The sequence below is a fragment of the Scyliorhinus torazame genome, chromosome 19 (assembly GCF_047496885.1).
Source record: "Scyliorhinus torazame isolate Kashiwa2021f chromosome 19, sScyTor2.1, whole genome shotgun sequence".
NCBI classification, from domain to species: domain Eukaryota; kingdom Metazoa; phylum Chordata; class Chondrichthyes; order Carcharhiniformes; family Scyliorhinidae; genus Scyliorhinus; species Scyliorhinus torazame.
In genome coordinates this window covers 128991742-129013405 of record NC_092725.1, presented here as the reverse complement: position 1 = coordinate 129013405, position 21664 = coordinate 128991742, and the positions used below count along the sequence as shown (strand labels likewise).

The 21664-nt window shown below is 43.6% G+C and overlaps 1 protein-coding gene across 1 annotated transcript in view; it reads left to right on the top strand.

Annotated features, from left to right (window-relative positions):
* The window catches only part of cped1 (cadherin-like and PC-esterase domain containing 1), a 345650-nt gene that overhangs the window by 273475 nt on the left and 50511 nt on the right, over positions 1 to 21664 (top strand). Inside the window, exons 16-17 of the mRNA XM_072485221.1 lie at positions 12495 to 12612; positions 18073 to 18209. Coding sequence (XP_072341322.1) covers positions 12495 to 12612; positions 18073 to 18209 — 255 coding nt within the window. The remainder of the gene's footprint in view (positions 1 to 12494; positions 12613 to 18072; positions 18210 to 21664) is intronic.

The window sequence follows — 21664 nt, the reverse complement described above, 5'->3', positions numbered from 1 at the left end:
TAAATTTAACGCGGTTGGTGGAACAGATGGAGGAGGATTTCAAGAGATGGGATATGGTATCCCTGTCAATGGCAGGGAGGGTGCAGGCGGTTAAGATGGTGGTCCTCCCGAGATTCCTCTTTGTGTTTCAGTGCCTCCCGGTGGTGATCACAAAGGCTTTTTTTAAAAGGATTGAAAAGAGCATCATGGGTTTTGTGTGGGCCGGGAAGACCCCGAGAGTGAGGAAGGGATTCTTACAGCGTAGCAGGGATAGGGGGGGGCTGGCACTACCGAGCCTAAGTGAGTATTATTGGGCCGCTAATATTTCAATGGTGAGTAAGTGGATGGGAGAGGAGGAGGGAGCGGCGTGGAAGAGATTAGAGAGGGCGTCCTGTAGGGGGACTAGCCTACAGGCTATGGTGACAGCCCCATTGCCGTTCTCACTGAGGAACTACACCACAAGCCCGGTGGTGGTGGCTACACTGAAGATTTGGGGACAGTGGAGACGGCATAGGGGAAAGACTGGAGCCTTGGGGGGGTCCCCGATAAGAAACAACCATAGGTTTGCCCCGGGGGGAATGGATGGGGGATATGGAATGTGGCAAAGAGTAGGAATAACGCAACTGAAAGATCTGTTTGTGGATGGGAAGTTCGCGAGTCTGGGAGCGCTGACCGAGAAATATGGGTTGCCCCAAGGGAATGCATTCAGGTATATGCAACTGAGGGCTTTTGCGAGGCAACAGGTGAGGGAATTCCCGCAGCTCCCGACACAAGAGGTGCAGGACAGGGTGATCTCAAAGACATGGGTGGGGGATGGTAAGGTGTCAGATATATATAGGGAAATGAGGGACGAAGGGGAGACGATGGTAGATGAACTAAAAGGGAAATGGGAAGAAGAGCTGGGGGAGGAGATCGAGGAGGGGCTGTGGGCAGATGCCCTAAGCAGGGTAAACTCGTCGTCCTCGTGTGCCAGGCTAAGCCTGATTCAGTTTAAGGTATTACACAGGGCATATATGACTGGAGCACGGCTCAGTAAATTTTTTGGGGTGGAGGATAGATGTGCGAGGTGCTCGAGAAGCCCAGCGAATCATACCCATATGTTTTGGTCATGCCCGGCACTACAGGGGTTTTGGATGGGGGTGACAAAGGTGCTTTCAAAAGTAGTAGGAGTCCGGGTCGAACCAAGCTGGGGGTTGGCTATATTTGGGGTTGCACAAGAGCCGGGAGTGCAGGAGGCGAGAGAGGCCGATGTTTTGGCCTTTGCGTCCCTAGTAGCCCGGCGCAGGATATTGCTAATGTGGAAAGAAGCCAAGCCCCCGGGGGTGGAGACCTGGATAAATGACATGGCGGGGTTTAGAAAGCTAGAGCGGATTAAGTTCGTCCTAAGGGGGTCGGCTCAAGGGTTCACCAGGCGGTGGCAACCGTTCGTCGAATACCTCGCAGAAAGATAGACGGAATGGGAAAAAGAAGGCAGCAGCAGCAGCCCAGGATCGGGGGGGGGGGGGGGGGGGGGGGAGGGGTGGGGGGGGGGGGGGGGAGGAGGAACCAGAAGGACTCTCAGGGTTGTTAATATATACTGTATAGTATGTATAGGTCGTTGCTACAGATAATTATATATTGGACTGTTAAATTATATTTTTGGAGAGTGTTACTTGTGACAAGGCAGTTGCCAATTAGGGCTCGTTTTCATTTTTGTTATTTATTATTTATTCATTTTTTGTTTATAAAATAGGTCATTGTTATTTGTGTTGTTATAATATTGTGTAAAGGATGCACAATGTACTGTGTTGGTTGACCAAAAATTTTCAATAAAATATTTAATTAAAAAAAAGAGGATATCACAGACCTATCAAGGTAGCAAATGCACTTCTTCAAGACCCCAAAAGCTTATAAACAGCTCCAGTAAAGAGATACATGCATTATCGAATAAGTCCACAGCTCTGGCAATTTTTAGAGGGGTTATTTAGCATGGCGGTAACGACTTGTCATCTAACAGCCCATCCATTCACATCATTATCTTCCCTCGAGCTCAGGGAGGACAGCATTCTTATAGGTGAATAAAGCTCGGCAACTTCCAACAAATTTCATTTGGAGGATAGTTTACACGTTTTCACAGACAACCTGGAAATTGGAACTTTAGAACGTTTACTGTACGGGTTTGTGAAGCACCAATTGCACCATGTAAACTTACAAGTTCTGGAGGGATACGGCACTAGGAAGTGCTGAGGAGATTGGCCAAGAGTGGTATCATGACTGGTACAGGCTTGGAGGGCCAAAGGGCCTGTTCTTGTGCTGCATTATTCTTTGTTCTTTCTTCTAAGTGTCTTAAAGCTGTATTTAAGTTGCTACCTTGTTGCAGTGTCACTCTGAATGAAATCCCCAGCTCCCAGAATAAGAGTTTCATTTACTTGATGATGACTTGTCCTGATGGGATCCTCACTGGTATTTTAAAGATCTCAATATGTGCCTTAAATGACTGATACCCTTGGCCTAACACTTATCAAGTTCCATTCATCTCTGTGTTTGCTTATCTACATTTGCTCCCAATTCACTAATCCATCACTTTTTAAAGCACATATCCTTATGCTCAAACCCCTCCGTGGCCTCACCTCTGCTTACATCTGTAGCCTCCCCCAGCCCTGCAACTTTCCTCCAACTCAACTCTCTTGTGCATCACCCTAACCCCCCCTCCTTCCTTCACCCCACCATTGCCTTCAGTCAACCCGAACGTAACCTCTGAAGTTGCCTCCCTCAACCTCTTTGCGTATTTGTCCTCCTCTAGATGCTCCTTTACATCTATCTCTTTGATTAAACTTTGAGTCGCCTGAATCACCTGGGCAGCACGGTAGCATAGTGGTTAGCACTATGGCTCCATAGCGCCAGGGTCCCAGGTTTGATTCCCGGCTTGGGTCACTGTCTGTGCGGAGTCTGCACGTTCTCCCCGTGTCTGCGTGGGTTTCCTCCGGGTGCTCCAGTTTCCTCCCACAAGCACCGAAAGACATGCTGTTAGGTGAATTGGACATTCTGAATTTTCCCTCTGTGTACCCGAACATGTGCCGGAATGTGGCGACTAGGGGATTTTCACAGTAACTTCATTGCAGTGTTAATGTAAGCCTACTTGTGACAATAAAGATTATTATTAGAATAAAAATTATTACTACATTGGGCAGAAATCTGATTGAAGGGATTCAGACATGGAGTTCTGGGAGAGATGGACACAGGTTTGGGAGGTTGGAGTTGGGCGTGTTCTTATGAATAAACTATTGGTGACCCAGTTCTGGTTGATTCTAACAATGAGCACCAGAAGTGGTATCGTTTTGGAATCTTCAGCAATGTCACCCACATCTTTGATAAACAGGAATCCACGCCAGAGTTGTATAAAAATATCGGAGGTAATTATTTTCTTTGTTTTCCTTGGAAAATAGATTTCTGTTATAATTTACAATGTTTACAGTTTTTGTATCAAAAGTAAGTGGCTTTGGGTGTGCATTATTCAATAGTAATTCTATAACTTGGCAGTCAAGTCCTGCATTGATTCCTGAGCCAAAAAGCACACCACCTCTGCAAAGTAACCCCACATCATTTGCGCCTCATGCCAGATGTCACATAACCTCCAGCCCAGTATAAAATCAGATTTTAACAATATACAGGTAATCCATTTCCCTCCAGTAGATGTTTTGAACTTAGTCTAAAATCTTTCTATTGATACAAGAAAACAAATGACCCATTTGCTCTTTTACAAAATGAAAAAAATGCCCACCTTGGGAGGCAAGCATGGAGCTTCAATGACAGGCCTGATATTTGAGGGATATATCAGAGGAGTGCTTGGGTCTGTCAGCTCCAGATAAGGCTACACAAATGTTTCTCTGAGTGCAGTATCTGTAACATATTTGTAGCATAATGCATAACGAGGACCCTCATCTGTAATAGTTACATGTCTACCCAACTCGGCTACATTCTCCTTGTTTTACTTTTATCACTCTGTGATAGATTATGTGATAGAAGTATGTTGACAATTCTTAAGTCATCCCCTGGATAAGATCTGTCAGGTATCTTTATAGTGTGACAGCTTCCTTAAGCTATTTTTTACTTCTGTTTTATGATAGTGTTTGATTGTTTTCATAATTTTGTAAAACAAAGTTATAATTTAACAAAATATAAGAATATTATGCTACCCAAGTGAAGACTTTTATAAGGATGTTTCATAAGAACCATATGAAAGATATTTTACAAAGGAGATATGTGACCATTTTCCGAGTGTAGTGCATGTGTATCAGAGTCTTTAATACAGGCGGAATACTATGGGCACGGTCGAATGGCCTCGTCGCACCTGACTCGGTGACAAGACCATTAAATCTTGTGAGACGCCTTTTGCGAGGTTTGTGGCACTCTAACGCGATCATGTGAAACGTCAGGATCTGCACCTTGCCTTCGCTGGACGAGATCCAGATTAACATATTTAAGTGAGCCAGTAGGCATACTGGTATATGGGGGTGGGGGGGGAGGTCTCCCAAGGCATCTGAGGTTCCCGGGTGATCGGCTTTGGGCAGGGTGGTACTCTCCCTTTCATGCCCGCTGGCACCTGGGCACCTTGGCACTGGCACCCTGACAGTACCCCTGCCAGGGCCATTCTGGCACTGCCAGGCTGATGGGTACTGCCAGTGTGCCAGGCTGACAGAGCCAAGGTGCCCCGGTGCCATGTCGCCTGTGCCAGGAATCGGGCCTGGTGGGGGGGAGGGGGCCTGCCCTTCAGGGGTGGGGTGAGGGGGAGGCTCGAGGACGCCCTAAGAGGTAGGTTGGGGCAGTAGGGGGGTCCGGAGGCTACAGTGGGGTGTCCAAGTGGGGGTCGAGAGATCGGGGCAACATTTCAAAATGGCGCCCTGATCTCTCCCTGCACTGACGAGGTGAGTCAGTGCAGGAAATGAGGTAATGAAAGATCTCTGTGTCTATTCAGAACCTTGGATATCCGTTATCCCTTCTCAGTTCCCAAATAACAGAGGTCTTTGCTTTTTGGCAAAGTCCACTTGTACTTTATTTGTCAGCTGTGCCACTGGTAACTTCATTTTCGATACAACATTTAGGAAGTTCCTGAATGTTAGACTAGCCCTGCAGCAAGCCAGTCAGATTGATTGTCTTTAGCGAATACAGGAGTTGGGTTTTCATTCAATTACAGATCGTGGTAATTCTTCAAATCATAATACACAGGATAGCACAACTAAGTGATTTAAACAAAAGAAATATGGCAATTAGCAAAAGCAAGCAGCAAAGAAATAGGTTTCAGAAATTTACTAGGGTGATTCCGGAATGGGTTTTTCCATCCCGGTAAGTGATTGTTAAGGAGATTATTATCTTCAGGTCTGGCCTTCTTTTTACTTCTGATTGGCTTTGACTAATTTATAATTCACTCAATTCGACCAAACTGTCTGTCTATCAATTTAAGAGATATATGTATTTAAATAAAATGGTGACAATTTCCCATTTCATCGCTTTCCAATTTAATTAGAAAAACACAGTTTTCGTTAAGAAATTATCAGCCCTAAACTGGCTGTTACTATAGAAACAGGACTACTTATACTGGACACCCGCCCAGCTTTTACCATACAATGGGGCCTTTTAGCTAGTTGACGTCACTGGCCTTGCAGTCTCAAGCAACTTGCAAAATGTGAAATCTAAAAATTAAAGAGTATTACCTGGATTAAGCCTCAGTTGATTCCCAGCTATTGTTGCACTTAAGTAATGCTTAATATGATTATAGTCAATTATTCTTAATGAGTTCTCAATGAAACCTCTATCATCTGTTAAGTAATGGGTCAAGAGACATTCCAATTGGTTGTCTCATTTATGTTAAGTATCTAATAATTGACACTGATATGTAAAGGGGCTTCAGGTGGCCTTTGTGTCAAGTGATGTGATGTTAGAGTTTTGTGCAGAGTCTGTTAAAGTAAAATAAAGGTGTTTGTAAAATGAGCAGTACCTTTGACTCTTTATACAACAGCAGCTAAACGTCTAACATCATCTTCCCTTACTCTCATGGTTATAGCTGATTAGAAAAGTTAATTTTTATCAGGTAAGTTCGGCCTCTGCGGGACGTTCCCGACTGAGGCCGGGAAAAAAATGGCAAGAGTCCATTTGATAGCGGGATCGTTCTCGCTGCTGCAGGCGCCGAGAAAGACCCCACCAAACGTGCCCAAAACAGTATCCTGCTTTTTGGAGATAGAAGGAGAACCAAATGCATAATGTTGACTTTTGGAAAATGAGGCCTCCTTCTGCATTGCAAATTCTACGATATCTATGAGGCAGTTCAATGAGGTTTCAGCTGTGTAATAAGCATAAAATGTTGTTATGCTTTCCATTTCTCGTGGCTTTGTGTTTTATGCTCTCTGGGTAGGCCAGCGCTGTTTGCCACAAAATATGCGATGGTTTGGTTATTGGGTGAGCAATAAACACCACGTATTCATACACATATAATTTTGCAAAGCAGAAACAGATGTTCAATGAAGTATTTACTGATTAAAAGAATTATCAACTGAAAATAAAATATTTTCAAAGCTATTTATATATATTTATAGCAACACAGCGAGTAACAGTTAACCTTTCCCAGATTATCTATCTTGGCATAACTTTCAAATGAGAAGAGTCAAACGAGAATTTGCATTACTTGCCTATTCTGTCATATTACTGATTACAAATACTAATTGGTCCCTTATTGAGTGCAGAGGTAGCTGGCCAGCATTATGATAATAGTCTCTCCTCTTCCCTTCTCTTAGGGGGCCCCTGGGGGTTGAGGATGAGTTCTCCTTTGGTTTGGTGGATTCTGTAGTGGCTGACCAGCCCATTGTGTGATCTGCATGCTTTGCCATATGCGGGCAGGTGGTGCTTGGAGCATCAGGTAGACGGGTTATTTGGAAGTTTGCACATTCCCTTCACCTCTGCACGGTTCCAAAAAAAGTCTCTTGAGGTATTTGGTGCCTTCTTGGATGGGCCCTCAGTCAGTCGGTCACAAGCCAAGGATTCATCAGTCAGCAGGAATGTTTGACCCTTTTCTGGGGTCCTTTAACGGAATCCCTGAAGCATTTTGTCTGTCCCCCCCCCTCGGAGTCTCCTACTGCGACCAGGTTCCAGGTAGAGCAATAGCTTCTGCAATCTTGCATCAGGCAAACAAACTTCATGTTACATCCAGAAAAGCTGGTTTTGAGTGGTTGGAGCCCCAATGCTGGGCTTGTTGGCGTGGGACAGGGCATTGCTGTTGGACCACCTTTCTTGCCACTGGATTTGGTGAAAGCGTCACTGGTGTGGACAATCTTTCAGGAGGCAGCACTGCAGGCGCCACTCAGCCAGAAGTCACTATCACGCAGATGAGGTCGGTGCGCCAAATTGGTACGCCATCCTCCTCATTCTGAACAGCCAAGAGAAGACGAGGAAGCTTGACTCCTCAACCAAAGAAAATGGGGCACACTAATTTCTAGACCCCAGCCTTCAAGTCGAGCAAGAAAACAACATCTCTAAGAATCGACTTCTTTTCTCCAGTGCTCATTCCCTGAAAAGAGCTTGGGGAAGCTCAACGGCTGTTTACATTAATCTGCAGGGATGTTAGTCTTCGGTGAGGCTTTTGCAAATTTTGTAATGATTTCACAGGTTGAATTCTGAGGCTCACAGAATTTACCAATCTGCTTGCTATCCTGATTTTTTTCTTCTGAGTTATTCTTTAAAAAATTGTTATTGGTAGTTGTTTTCCTTGAAACCAAGATGTAACTTTGGAGAATTTATAATACATGCATCAACAATAAATCTAAGGCAGCTGGTTCACTTTCTTTATTTAATTTAATGCATCTATCTATTAGTTCAAAGGGCAAAATATTATGTATTTTGTAATGTTCAGCTGGTCTAAAGAAAAATGTTTGACCTGGAGATGGAGGGAGTGCCTTGATTTGGTTAGGCTAGTGTTTGGGGACGCTGCAAATATTCATGTTTTGTCGACCTAATCCTTGGCATTAGATGAAACATTCAATGGTTCATTGGTTTACCAATTACGGAATAGATTTAATCTAGATTCCCATTCTTCGTTTCTGCGCTCTTAGAGGAATATTCTTGATAAAAGTTGAAAATGTTGATTTTGGTTTTATTTTAATTATCTATTTTCCTGACATAATACATTAATAATATGCAAGTGCAAATGTATTTACATGTACGGTACAACTTTAAGCCTGAGGAAACTCCAGAGCTGCTTTCCCTATATAGGTGGTTGAATAAGTTTTAAACTAGAATATTATCAGGAGGGAAACGTTGCTCTCAAAAATTGACTCTTGGTCTATTTTAAAACATAAATTAGGTTTGAACACTCATAGATCATAGAATTTACAGAGCAGAAGGAGGCCATTCGGCCCATCGAGTCTGCACCCGCTCTTGGAAAGAGCATCTTATTTAAGCCCACACCACCACCCCATCCCCATAACTCCACCTAACCTAAGGGCAATTTAGCATGGCCAATCCACCTAACCTGCACAACTTTGGACTGTGGGAGGAAACCGGAGCATCTGGAGGAAACCCACGCACACACGAGGAGGATGTGCAGACTCCACACAGACAGGGACCCAAGCCGGGAATCGAACCTGGGACCCTAGAGCTGTGAAGCCAACGTGCTAACCACTGTGCTACCGTGCAGCACTTCTGGTGCAAGCTTACGTTTTGATCTTTTTTTTTTTCATTCCTGCTTTTTTACTTAGACATAATGTTTAGAAGTTGCAATTTTTTTTGAGTTAGGATTTATGATGCCAGTTTGTGGCAACGTGGTCCATATGGTACCGATTTAAAGCTGATTTTGCGAAATCAGAATAGCATTTTAAATTACATTTGGATTCGCGTTTTGCATTTGCAAATGAAAACTGTGATAGACATTTGATTAGAAAAAATTGTTGCAATAATCACCTGCTGTGTTGTGAAATGTGAGGGAAAACCAGCAGAAAGTCAGTACATAATTAATTGTGATGGTTGAGCTTAAAATAAATCCAGCAGCATCTATCTACATTTATAAATGCTTATCCTGCAGTATTTCCATCCCTTTTGATCCCAATTCATTCGCCGTAGGCTATTTTTATCTGGCTTCCAGAAATGAGTTCATAGAAATAGTCATTGTAAAGAGGGAAATGGTTGCATTAGCTTGCTTGCTCACCTCTCTTCTTTAGCATGAATGATAGTTTGCAAACATACCTAAGATAGTGAGTTGTTTCATCTCCGTGCAAGGCAACAGGGATGTCATGGCTCTTCAGTACCTGTTGATGACTTGGCAAATCCACAAGCTGTTAACAAAACCCGTAATATATGTCTTAGTGGGATAGTTAATGTGTATATCCTGACCTCCGGCAATAGCTGTACCTCTTTTACTCTTATCGTTCTGTATTAGAAAACTCTTTGATCAGAAGAGATTAGCGTGCTGGGCAAACAGAATGGATTAAACCAAAAGGGGAAAAACTAGAAGTACAACTTTTACTTTTTTTTGTGTGCAGAAAGTATTTTTGTAATTATTTGCTTCTGACGATGCGACAAAGCAGAATGCATTTTATCATCACAATCACAAATTCCGAGTTGTCAATTTTAATGAAGAAAGATAAAGCAATAATTCGGCCACCTACAATTTTTTTTAAATCAAAAATTAATGAAAATGAAGATTTCAGCCTCCCAACTCATGATCAAAATGTGATTTCTTTTAGAAGGCGTTACACTCCTAAAGACTGGATTTCATTTACGTTTTGTTGATAGGAATGATCATGGCTGTCGTAGCTCATTTATGTATTTATTTCTTGAATATTCTTCTATAACACCGAAGGTGGTTTTGTGTTTGACACATATACCACACAGTGCACAAGTATGAACAAGCAAATCCCTGTTAAGTTATCTTGTTGCACTTTGTTGAGAGCAATGGCAGAATGTTCAGAAATTTCAAGCTGGCCTGTGAAGCCCTGTGCAAATTGTTAGGCTGCAAGGTAGGAACTTTCTGATGTCCATGTTAGTTTGAGTAATTCCTCCAAATAACTAAAGTAAGCTCAGTCCTCGAGACACTAAATGAACGTTGCTGTCTGACACAATTGATTCACAGTGTGATTCATCTTGTCTGACCTACCCACGTATCGCAAAACAGAAGGGGCCTTCTGCCAATAACAAATTCTACTGCTACTGAAGTCTGTCCAGCTACATGTGCCACATCGCATTTCGAGCTATAGCAGTTAAAAGTCAAAAGAAAATGCTACATTTCTATCAATATTTGTACTGGCAAACATCCTTTTCAGTTCAAAAGCAAAGGACTAGTCATATTTGACATTTCAAATTAAATAGATGGAGGATGCCCAATCCAGTGGAACTTCAAAGAGAACTACAGCTGGTGTGGGGCATAGCACTGGCATGGATCAAATTGGGCTAAATTGGCCTATTTCTGAACTGTAGATTCTATGTAAAAACACTTGCACGATTCAATATTCTTATGAGAAGATTTACTTCTGATCATATTTCATTTTCCTACATATTTAGATGTCCAAAGACGAGTCATTGCACCTGTGGTAGAAATGATCTTTCTAGACTATTGCAAACGATGCTGAAGGCATGGGTGGAAGTTGAACGCAGAACCTTTAAGAGAGGTTTATTTTACTGCCTGCTAATGTACAAACTGATTAAGATGCTGCTGTGTCGGGTGAAATTCCATCACTTCCTGTGATGATATAACTATTTACAGAATCATCTACTTAAATGAGTATATTTTACATATTAGCAAGCACACTATCACAACATGTTCACTTAAATCATCCTGTGGAGCTCTCTCGGCTGTCTATCTTTACTTGAAAAATACTTTAGAAATACGCATCTTGTATTCTGCCTCTTTGTTTAGTTGTGTGATTTCAATTAACAAAGAAAATGCTATAATACTGGAATAAAAACATTTGTATGGTGGCTTATCAATGCTATTATATGATTGAATGAACTTATCTGTAAGTAGAATCACCATGTTATGTTGCTCGGAAGGAAGTCATTTGATCCATTGAGCTGTTTCCGGCTCTTGGGTAAAGCTGCCCACTTCAATCTCACAGCCCAGATTTTTTTCCCCCATAACCTTGAAACTTAGTTCCCTTGGAACTAATAGAACATTTGCCTTTTGAAAATTCCAATGGTATCTGGTTCCACGACTGCACTAACAACTTGGCTGGGGTTCTCTGGCCATTGGAATTCTCTGCCCCCGCCGGCAGTGCGCCCCTACCCGTGGGTTTTCCAGCGGTGTGGGATGGCTTCAATGGGAAATCCCATTGACAAGTGGCGGGAATAGAGAATCTCACCACCAGCGAACGGTGCACCACCACTCATGGCTGGGGATGGAGCACATTTAACATAGTAAACTGCTCCACAGGAACATTACAAAATAAAATTTCACTGACAGCCGTAGAAGCAGATATTGGGGTGTGAAATAATCTCTCCCCTCTCGCCATAGTAACTCCGTCATTCTGACCCCAAGGAGATAGAGGGTTAATTTTTTGAAAATGTGCTGCTAGGATAGAGCATGAAACACTATGAGCCACATCAGGAATTCCTCATAATTTTCTATCTGTTGATGTTAGTGGACATAAGTGGCCAGCTATATTAATCACATGAACTCATGTTCAGCAAATTATTTTGTGAAATTATTCTAAAAGTTGCTCGGGTTCCTGCTCCTAATCAGGGTATCAGGTTGTATAATGTACAATGATCCTTCTGAACAGGTGGGTAGGAACCAAATAATTGGAGAAGTGTCTTACTGGGATTTGAAAGTTGTGGGTCTAAGTGATTGAATCTGTAAATACTCAATAAGTGATTGAAGAGATGCATGGATATATCCGCAGGTCGTGATGGTTCCTGTGCAGTTAGGGAGAGCTGGTGGGAGAGGGAAGGTGAGCTGGAGAGAGAGGGAGGGTGAGCTGGAGAGAGAGGGAGGTTTCGCTGGAGAGAGAGGGGAGGATAAGCTGGAGAGAGAGGGAGGGTGAGCTGGAGAGAGAGGTAGAGCTGGGTTAGGGAGAGAAAAGGGCTGGTTTAGCACAGTGAGCTAAACAGCTGGCTTGTAATGCAGAACAGTGCCAGCAACGCGGGTTCAATTTCCGTACCGGCCTCCCCGAACAGGTGCCGGAACAAGCGACTAGGGGCTTTTCACAGTAACTTCATTGAAGCCTACTTGTGACAATAAGCGATTATTATTATTATTATTATTATTATTATTATTATTATTATTAAGAGAGAGGGAAAGTGTCTCCAATGAAGAAAATCACATTAGTAGTGGTGAGGTTTGCATGGATAAATATTCTGGAGTTTCATTTCACTACCTTTGACAATCTGGTTTTCCATTAAGAGGTTCACTGAGTAATCCATGAAATAATATGCTGTGCACAATATCTGCCAATGGTTTATTCTTGTCCCAGATTGCTCCTGGGCCACATGACATTATTCTTTTAAAAGTACATGCCGCATGAAAGAGAAAGCCAATCATGTTCTTTATTTTCATGCAGGACTGCGGATTGATAATTCGGCCTAGCGAACCTTGTGGCCTGCAGCCAGTGTCAAGTAGTTCCTTCTCAGCAGTTGCTGAGACGCAGCTTCTAAACTGCAAGACAGGCGATGCCAAAGGTTGGTAACCGTCACTATGTGGTTCGAGACTGTGTTCATAAAAATTGTTGTTAGCAGGAAATCCCTGTTGTGCGTTGTAAAGCACAGATCAAATTTCTGACTATATATCATTTAAACTGTGTCCTCAATGCCTTTCTTCTCTGCAGGAGTATGTATGTCATGGACAAATAAGTTGACAGTAGTTTCTGCCATCATATCTTATTAAAGGAAGATGTGATTGAATTATGTATTAACAGACCCAAGCTGAAATACACGTAGAAGAATAAGGAGGCTCCTTGACAATACTAATCATTGGATTTAAATTCTCAAGACTGCAATTTATATTTGAACCTTCAAAACACTTTGGTGGGAAAGATATTTGCTAGAAAACCCCAATAGAAATTCCAGATGTCTTTGTTGGCTAGATTCACCTTACGTAGTTGAAGAATATAAGATTTTACATGCTTGGTAGCATAAGAAAGGTGGAGCAGTGATTGGTAAAATTGGTCTGTTATCACTAGATCATCATGTTCAGTTTTCAATTAGTAGATAACAAGATGAAAGTTGCCTTCTTTTAATATTTTACTATTCAGTCTTGTCCAAATGTTGGCTTTTGCAAAAAAAAAGAGACAATCATAATCTTTAATACATTGCTGTTACAGCTACCAAACCGGAATGATTTAAAACACCTAAACTGAAAATTATGGTCAACCAAACAGCAATTTATCCCACTTGTTTAATCACCATACCAACATCTTGGAAACATCAATATTAATGGTAGACACTGGAAGAAAATGATCTGGCTGCCACCAGGTGTATACAGAATGGCTAGTGCAAGAAGGATGCTGTAGCGTGGCAGGATGGGGTTATAGGGAAAACCATGCAGCAATGGCTTGAAAAGAAAGCACAAAATATTTGTTTCGGCAAACAGAAGTTTTGCTCCATTGCGCCATTGTGTGCTTTTAGTCAAGACTTGTCATTCCATCTCGAGAGTGAGAGAACATGAGAAAAATAAAAATTGGCAGTTTTCCTACCCTAGCCTCGCTGGTCAAATTATTAAACTATGGTAGGCCTGCCTCCTACCGGATCTCCCCAATGTCTTCAATGTCATCCAGAAAAACGTGAGGTTGTAGTCATTATGAAGTCCTCTGAAAGCAATCCTTTGGATTATCATTAAAGGATTCTCACATTCTGTAACAAGCAGTCAGAGAAACTATACACACAGCCCAAACCATGTCCCTCTTGAGTACTTGTTTCACATTGTCCAAATGAATTACTCCCATGATGCATGTGAATTGTGCCCCTGGCCCGCCAGTGAAGACTGGAAGTCCCTGAAATTTCTAAACATCTAAGAATGTAATTGCTGATTAGTTGATCTAATCAGAGTGCTGGGGGCAATGTGGATTTTCATGGCCACCCTTCCTTAAAGGAGGTGTGAAATGCCTCAGAATGTCTCCAGCACAATAATATTGTGACAAATTTAGTGGTGGCAGGCATCCCGCTGGAAGACATTTTTTTTTCTCTGCCTATAACTTGCTGGTCTTCGAGTGTAAAGTGCCGACTGTACACTCCAAGATCCCAGGACTATGTGCTGAGGGATACAGTAAATTGTGGGGCAGCCACCACAGAAGCACAATAGAGAAAGGCCGCTCCCTAAGAGGGGAGTCAGAAAATTTGTAGAACCCCTCAGGCTGGCTGTATGTTGTAATTATCAAGAGTATTGAAATTGCACTGAGAGATCTCAAGAGAGGAACATGCTGTATGGAGACAAGTTGAAGTCTGTGAGTATTCAAATTGAAATGTTTTTGCCCTCCAACCGTATGCCTCACATGGAAAGTACATTTGTGAATATCCAAAGTATTGCAATTTTATAGAGGCACCTAAGAATGGAACACACTGTATGGAGACAAGTTGGATTTTACTGCACTCTTTAATTTTCAAGTCAGAATATTTTGCAATGCATTTTAACAAATTTTATGGAAAATGTTTTTTCTGGGGGGAGAAACAAATTCTGCTGACAGGCCTCAAAGCAAGCAACAACCTGCTTCAGCAGGACCCGGGGCTATATCTTGCCAGTGGCAGTTAAGTGCTGCTGGGGCAACCATCCCTATTAAGGCTGGCGTGGTTACCACCAAGAGCTGCCAGCCAATCAGAGGATCACTGCACCTGGAGAAAGAAGGAGGAGCGATGGACACGCCCTCCCGGAGCCCACCAAGGTTTATCTGGCGGTCTCCCCACGCGACACACATGTTGGCCAAATGCCAATGGAGGCAGGAAGAGATCCTTTCATTGGTCACTTAATCAACTCAATTGGCCTCTGAACGAGAGGGCTGACTGTACCGCTAGCAAAATAACTGTCAGTGAGAGGATTTCGGGTACCCCCCCCCCCGCTAACTTCCCTCACCATTTTACTGCTCACCTCGTTCCCCAAACTGACCTCAAATGGCTGGTAAAGTCCAGCCAGAGACTTTTGAATAACAGGGTAAAAATCTGGCTTATGGATCACATCCTCTTCTCATTGGAATCAATGCCTGCCACATTGCCAAAGGCCATACAATTAGCAAGAAGTTTTCTTCCATAAACAGGGATTATTCACTTTATTTATGCCAATAAGGGACCTAATGTCTGCTTGATGCCCTCTCTGCAAAATTTGTTTTCCCTGAGGCAAGCAGTGCATTGGGATTCACCTGAAAAATTGTCCACCTCATTCCCTGCTCATTTTGCATACAATTGCACAGCACAGAAATAGGCCATTCGGTCCAACAAATCCATGCCTGTGTTAGAACAAAGAACAAAGAAATGTACAGCACAGGAACAGGCCCTTCGGCCCTCCAAGCCCGTGCCGACCATGCTGCCTGACTAAACTACAATCTTCTACACTTCCTGGGTCCGTATCCCTCTACTCCCATCCTATTCATGTATTTGTCAAGATGCCCCTTAAATGTCACTATCGTCCCTGCTTCCACCACCTCCTCCGGTAGCGAGTTCCAGGCACCCACTACCCTCTGTGTGAAAAACGTGCCTCGTACATCTACTCTAAACCTTGCCCCTCTCACCTTAAACCTATGCCCCCTAGTAATTGACCCCTCTACCCCGGGGAAAAGCCTCTGACTATCCACTCTGTCTATGCCCCTCATAAATTTGTAGACCTCTATCAGGTCGCCCCTCAACCTCCGTCGTTCCAGTGAGAACAAACCGAGTTTATTCAACCGCTCCTCATAGCTAATGCCCTCCATACCAGGCAACATTCTGGTAAATCTCTTCTGCACCCTCTCTAAAGCCTCCACATCCTGTGTGGCGACCAGAATTGACCACTATACGCCAAGTGTGGCCTAACTAAGGTTCTATACAGTTGCAACATGACTTGCCAATTCTTATACTCAATGCCCCGGCCAATGAAGGCAAGCATGCCGTATGCCTTCTTGACGACCTTCTCCACCTGTGTTGCCCCTTTCAGTGACCTGTGGACCTGTACTCCTAGATCTCTCTGACTTTCAATACTCTTGAGGGTTCTACCATTCACTGTATATTCCCTACCTGCATTAGACCTTCCAAAATGCATTACCTCACATTTGTCCGGATTAAACTCCATCTGCCATCTCTCCGCCCAAGTCTCCAAACAATCTAAATCCTGCTGTATCCTCTGACAGTCTTCATCGCTATCCGCAATTCCACCAACCTTTGTGTCGTCTGCAAACTTACTAATCAGACCTGTTACATTTTCCTCCAAATCATTTATATATACTACAAACAGCAAAGGTCCCAGCACTGATCCCTGTGGAACACCACTGGTCAGAGCCCTCCAATTAGAAAAGCATCCTTCCATTGCTACTCTCTGCCTTCTATGACCTAGCCAGTTCTGTATCCACCTTGCCAGCTCACCTCTGATCCCGTGTGACTTCACCTTTTGTACTAGTCTACCATGAGGGACCTTGTCAAAGGCCTTACTGAAGTCCGTATAGACAACATCCACTGCCCTACCTGCATCAATCATCTTTGCGACCTCCTCAAAAAACTCTATCAAGTTAGTGAGACACGACCTCCCCTTCACAAAACCATGCTGCCTCTCACTAATACGTCCATTTGCTTCCAAATGGGAGTAGATCCTGTCTCGAAGAATTCTCTCCAGTAATTTCCCTACCACTGAAGTAAGGTTCACCGGCCTGTAGTTCCCTGGATTATCCTTGCTACCCTTCTTAAACAGAGGAACAGCATTGGCTATTCTCCAGTCCTCTGGGACATCACCTGAAGACAGTGAGGATCCAAAGATTTCTGTCAAGGCCTCAGCAATTTCCTCTCCAGCCTCCTTCAGTATTCTGGGGTAGATCCCATCAGGCCCTGGGGACTTATCTACCTTAATATTTTTTAAGACACCCAACACCTCGTCTTTTTGGATGCTCCACACAAACCTCCCCCACCTTACTTCATCTCACAGACTATCAATATATCCTCCTATTGCTTTTCTCCCTTGTGTACTGAACTAGCTTCTCTTTGAAAGCACCCAGGTATCAGCCTCAACCACTCCTTATGATGGCGAGTTCCACATTTGGACAACTGGAAATCTCTTGTTTGGTGAAGTCCCAGTTAGTGCCTGTAACCTCATGGGCAGCTCACCAATCATACACAAATGAGGACTGACCATCAAAATGGTTTGGGCCTCTCGTCATTCCATTGGCAGGTGGCCTGATCGCCCTGCCTATTATACATCAGGAAAGCATCTTTTGTCAAAGTCCTGCGTGTAACACCATTTTCAAAATGTACTCTGAGATGACTGGGCTGACAGATTATTAAATGAAATGAACCAGCTTATTGTATTACTCTATTGTGATCTTTTCAACAGTACTGCCATTTCACACCTGCAACTAAACGTGAATCAAAAGGGGGGAAGTCACAAGGCTTTGTTATTGCGTGAGTTATGACACTGATGTGAGGGTCACTTCCAATCTTCAGGGGTGGGTGGGATGGGGGTGGAGGGGGGCCTGACTGGTTAAGCGTGGAATAAAATGTCCTGAGAAGCAGAACGCGAGATATTTATGGAATCAGGAGGAGCAGGTGTGTTACCCTGGTTGTACATTAACACAGGGAATGGTGGCCAGCTTTGAGGACTGCAGAGTAGGCTGCAGAAGAAGAGTAGAATCTGATTACAGCATGCCCATCAGTTCTACAATTTCCAGGACAAGCTTGTAAAATAGGCCTCAGGCCCTTCAGTATCATGCACAAAGGAGCCTGCGATTTGCTACAGGCTGCTACCAAGAACAGCTCAAAATAATACGGCGTTAGGTGTAAGTGTAGCATCATTCAGGTGAGGGTCCTAATACTCTGAATTAGTTATTTTCATTTCATTTTGCTCCAAAACAGGGGACAATGGCATCCTCCTCTGCGATTTTAACTGTATGCTATAATGGTGCACCAACGATCCCAATCTTATCAAGAGGTCAAAAATGAATGTAATCATTGGATTCTTTTATACTGTTGTTTCAGGGCAGTGGGTTATTCCATGTCTGAGCTGCTCTGACAACCAAACTTGTGACTGGCAGAAGGCACGTTGGCAGCCAGACAAATGTCAACACCTCACACCGACCAAAAGTCAACTTCAGCAGTGTATGAATGGAAGGAGGGTAAGGGCATGTTCCATGTGACTTTTCATTACCGTTAACAATATTATTCAAAGTAGAATAATAAATATGACAAGAAATTCTCAGTGCTTTTTGCATATAATGAATTAAATTTTAATGGAAAGCCATGCCCTAATGAACTAACATAGTACTTTGACCAACTTGACAATGCATTCTACTGATATACAACACGGCGATACCGCACTGTATTGTGCTGAATGGAGATGGAACTACTTCGCAGGGAAAGAAGAAAACTGAAACAAAATAATTCTCCTGTTGCAGTTAATCGTGGAGCAGTTTTATTTCTATTTTAGGGGGAGATGCTATGGTGGGTTGTCCCACCCCTATGGCTGATGGAATTAACAAGTAGAAAATAGCTTGCATGACAAAGAAAATAAATCGGTCAAAATTTTGAAGCAGCTGATTGGATTGCAGTTAATTCTTGGACGTAATAAGGATATTATTTTGTCAATTTACTTGCATCTTATTCACTTGCATCTAGATTTTAAAGAGCAATAGTTTCATAGTGTTGGAGGGAAGTAAAGCTCAGAGTCTGGTCTCGACCGAGTGGAGTTTAAAAGTTGCGTTTATTCGGAATTGCTGTGTGCACACAGGAGAGACAAGTTCTGCTGCTAGCCTTAGCTCGCAAAAGTCAGCTCTGATCATAGTCAGAATTACACGCATATATATTTAAGGTTATTTCAGATTTACAAGTAGGCATTGGCGTCATCAATTCAGTCGGAACAATACAAGGTGATCAGTATGCATATTTTCTGGTCCCTTTAATGGGAAAACGATCAGCTAATACAATGCATCTTTACAATCTCCTGGATTCTGTTCAATATATTTCCTTTACCCTGAACTTCTGGATGGGGTGTTAATGTGTTTTTATCCCCTGCACTGGGCCGGACAATGAATCTCCTACAGACAGGCTGGAGCCATGATTTCTGTGACGTGGGTCTCCTTTCTTATCCTATTGGCCTGTGAGATGATTGAATTATCTCCAGTGCAGGTGACTTTTCTTTAAGGTCCAACATTTCAACCCCTTGCCTGCTGTTTTTTCCCTTGGCCCGTGCTGTTATAATACTTGAGACATCTTTATTATTACTTATATCAATTCTGACACACATATAGCAATTTCTTCCGCTAACACGTATTAACTGTTTCCTTACGGTTAAATAAAAATGTCAAGAGTGTTAATTGGATTATTCCTTTCAAGAAATTGCAAAGAATAATGGACCCAAATATGGCACTTGGGGAACACCACGACTAACAAGCATCCCAGTGTGAAAAGCACCATCCACCATGACACTTTGCTTCCTGTCACTGAGCCAATTTTATATCTTTACCATCACTTTCCCTATAATTCCATCTTCTTAATGAACCTTGTGCATCGCACTTTGTCAAATGCCATCAGAAAGTCAATATATATTTCATCTACTGAATCATCTCGAACAACCTTCCCAAATAATTCAATGGCGCGCCAAAGAATTCAGTCAACTTTAGTCAGATATGATTTGCCTTAGCAAATCCATGCTGGCACACCTGGAATAACCCAAACCACCCCGTCCTCCAGCACTAAACCTGTCCAATGAGAATTCCAAGATTGTGACCAGTTTTTCCATTTTCTTCTTTTCAGGAACCTAGGATGCATTTTATCCGGACAAGCTGACTTTCCAACTTTCAGTAATGCTTTATAGTATGTCTTTTCTATCTATTACAATCCTGCCCATAACATCCCTCCACTCTTTTCATGTAGCCTTCAAACAACCTCTTTCTCTTTGAAGACAAATACAGAGTACTCATTTAATCATTTATCCATGTCCTCTGCCTCTGCATCCATGTCCTCTACTTCTACATGAAGATTTCCATTTTGGCCCTGAATAGAACCAATGTTTTCCTAGCTAACCACTTACACTTTATGGGGAGAAAAATGTGTTTGGGAAGAGGGTTCCAAGGATAGAAAGAGATGCAAACCAATATCATTGAAAAGCACAGCACGGGCTGAGCAGGTAGCAGCCCAGGGTCCTCTGTGCCTTTTGAGGAGCCAATATAGTTTGCGTAGTGCTTGAAATGGCACTAGGGGAGCAAATGTTCCCCTGTATTTTTATAAAATGTTTCAGGGTTCAATTGAATGTTGCCTGCTAATTTTTTCTCATAACCTTTTATCTTTTTTAAATTCTCTCCTGTAATTTTCCTGATTGAGGCAGAATCTTCTGGCCTTTCCCACTGGCAGGATCTTGTGGTTCCATCGAAGATTATTATTATATTTTATTTTTGTCACAAGTAGGCTTACATTAACACTGCAATGGAGTTACTGTGAAAAGCCCCTAGTCGCCATACTCCGGCGCCTGTTCGGGTACACAGAGGGAGAATTCAGAATGTCCAAATTACCTAACAAGCACGTCTTTCAGGACCTGTGGGAGGAAACCGGAGCACCCGGAGGAAACCCACGCAGACACTGGGAGAACGTGCAGACTCCGCATAGACAGTGATCCAAGCAGGAATTGAACCTTGGACCCTGGCACTGTGAAGCAACAGTGCTAATCACTGTGCTACCGTGCCGCCCATACTTGCAAATCTTAAAATTGTTGCAAATTGTAACCAACTGATAGAATATAGAGTTTATGCTTTCAAATTTCCTCAGAAGTTGGAAACTAAGTTACCCCCAATCATACATTTTATCAAACTCTCCAAAGGTTAGTTCCAACATTTTGTGGGTGCAGCATTAAACTCTAATTTATATTATAGAGCTATAGCAACTGTCCAAAAATGGAATTGACAGGTTGATCAGTATCGAACATGTCCTTCATGATGCCTCTACATCCCCAATGGTCCATGTGCCCGAGGGCGCGATTCTCCGAAATGGAGTCTAAGTGCCGACGCCAGAGTGAAAACCGGAGTGTTTCACTCTGGCGTCGGAACCCGCTCCCAGCTCCCTATTCTCCCGCCCCCGGGTGGCTAGGAGCGGCGTCGCGTATTTTACGCGCGCTGGGCCTTGGCGCCGCGTAAAAAGCGGCGCCGCGTAAATGACGTGGCCAGCGCCGTGTAAATGATGTCACCCGCGCATGTGCGGTTGCCGTCATCCCCGAGGCCGCCCCGCAAGAAGATGGCGGATGGATCTTGCGGGGCGGCGGAGGAAAGGAGGTCCTCCTTTCGAGAGGCCGGCCCGCCGATTGGTGGGCACCGATCGCGGGTCAGACCCCATCAGAGGGCCCCCCCGGTGTAGGAACCCCCCCCCCACAGGCCACCTCCCCAGCGTTCCCGCGCAGTTCCCGCCGGCAGCGGCCAGGTGTGCACGGCCCCGGCGGGAACTTGTCGTGTTGGGGCGGCCACTCGGCCCATACGGGCCGGAGAATCGCCGCTCGCCCGGCCAGGCGTGTTTCTCGACGCGCTGGTTGGGGGGGGGGGAGGGGGGGAATCGCGTGCGGGTGTCGGGGCGGCGCGGCGGGACTCGC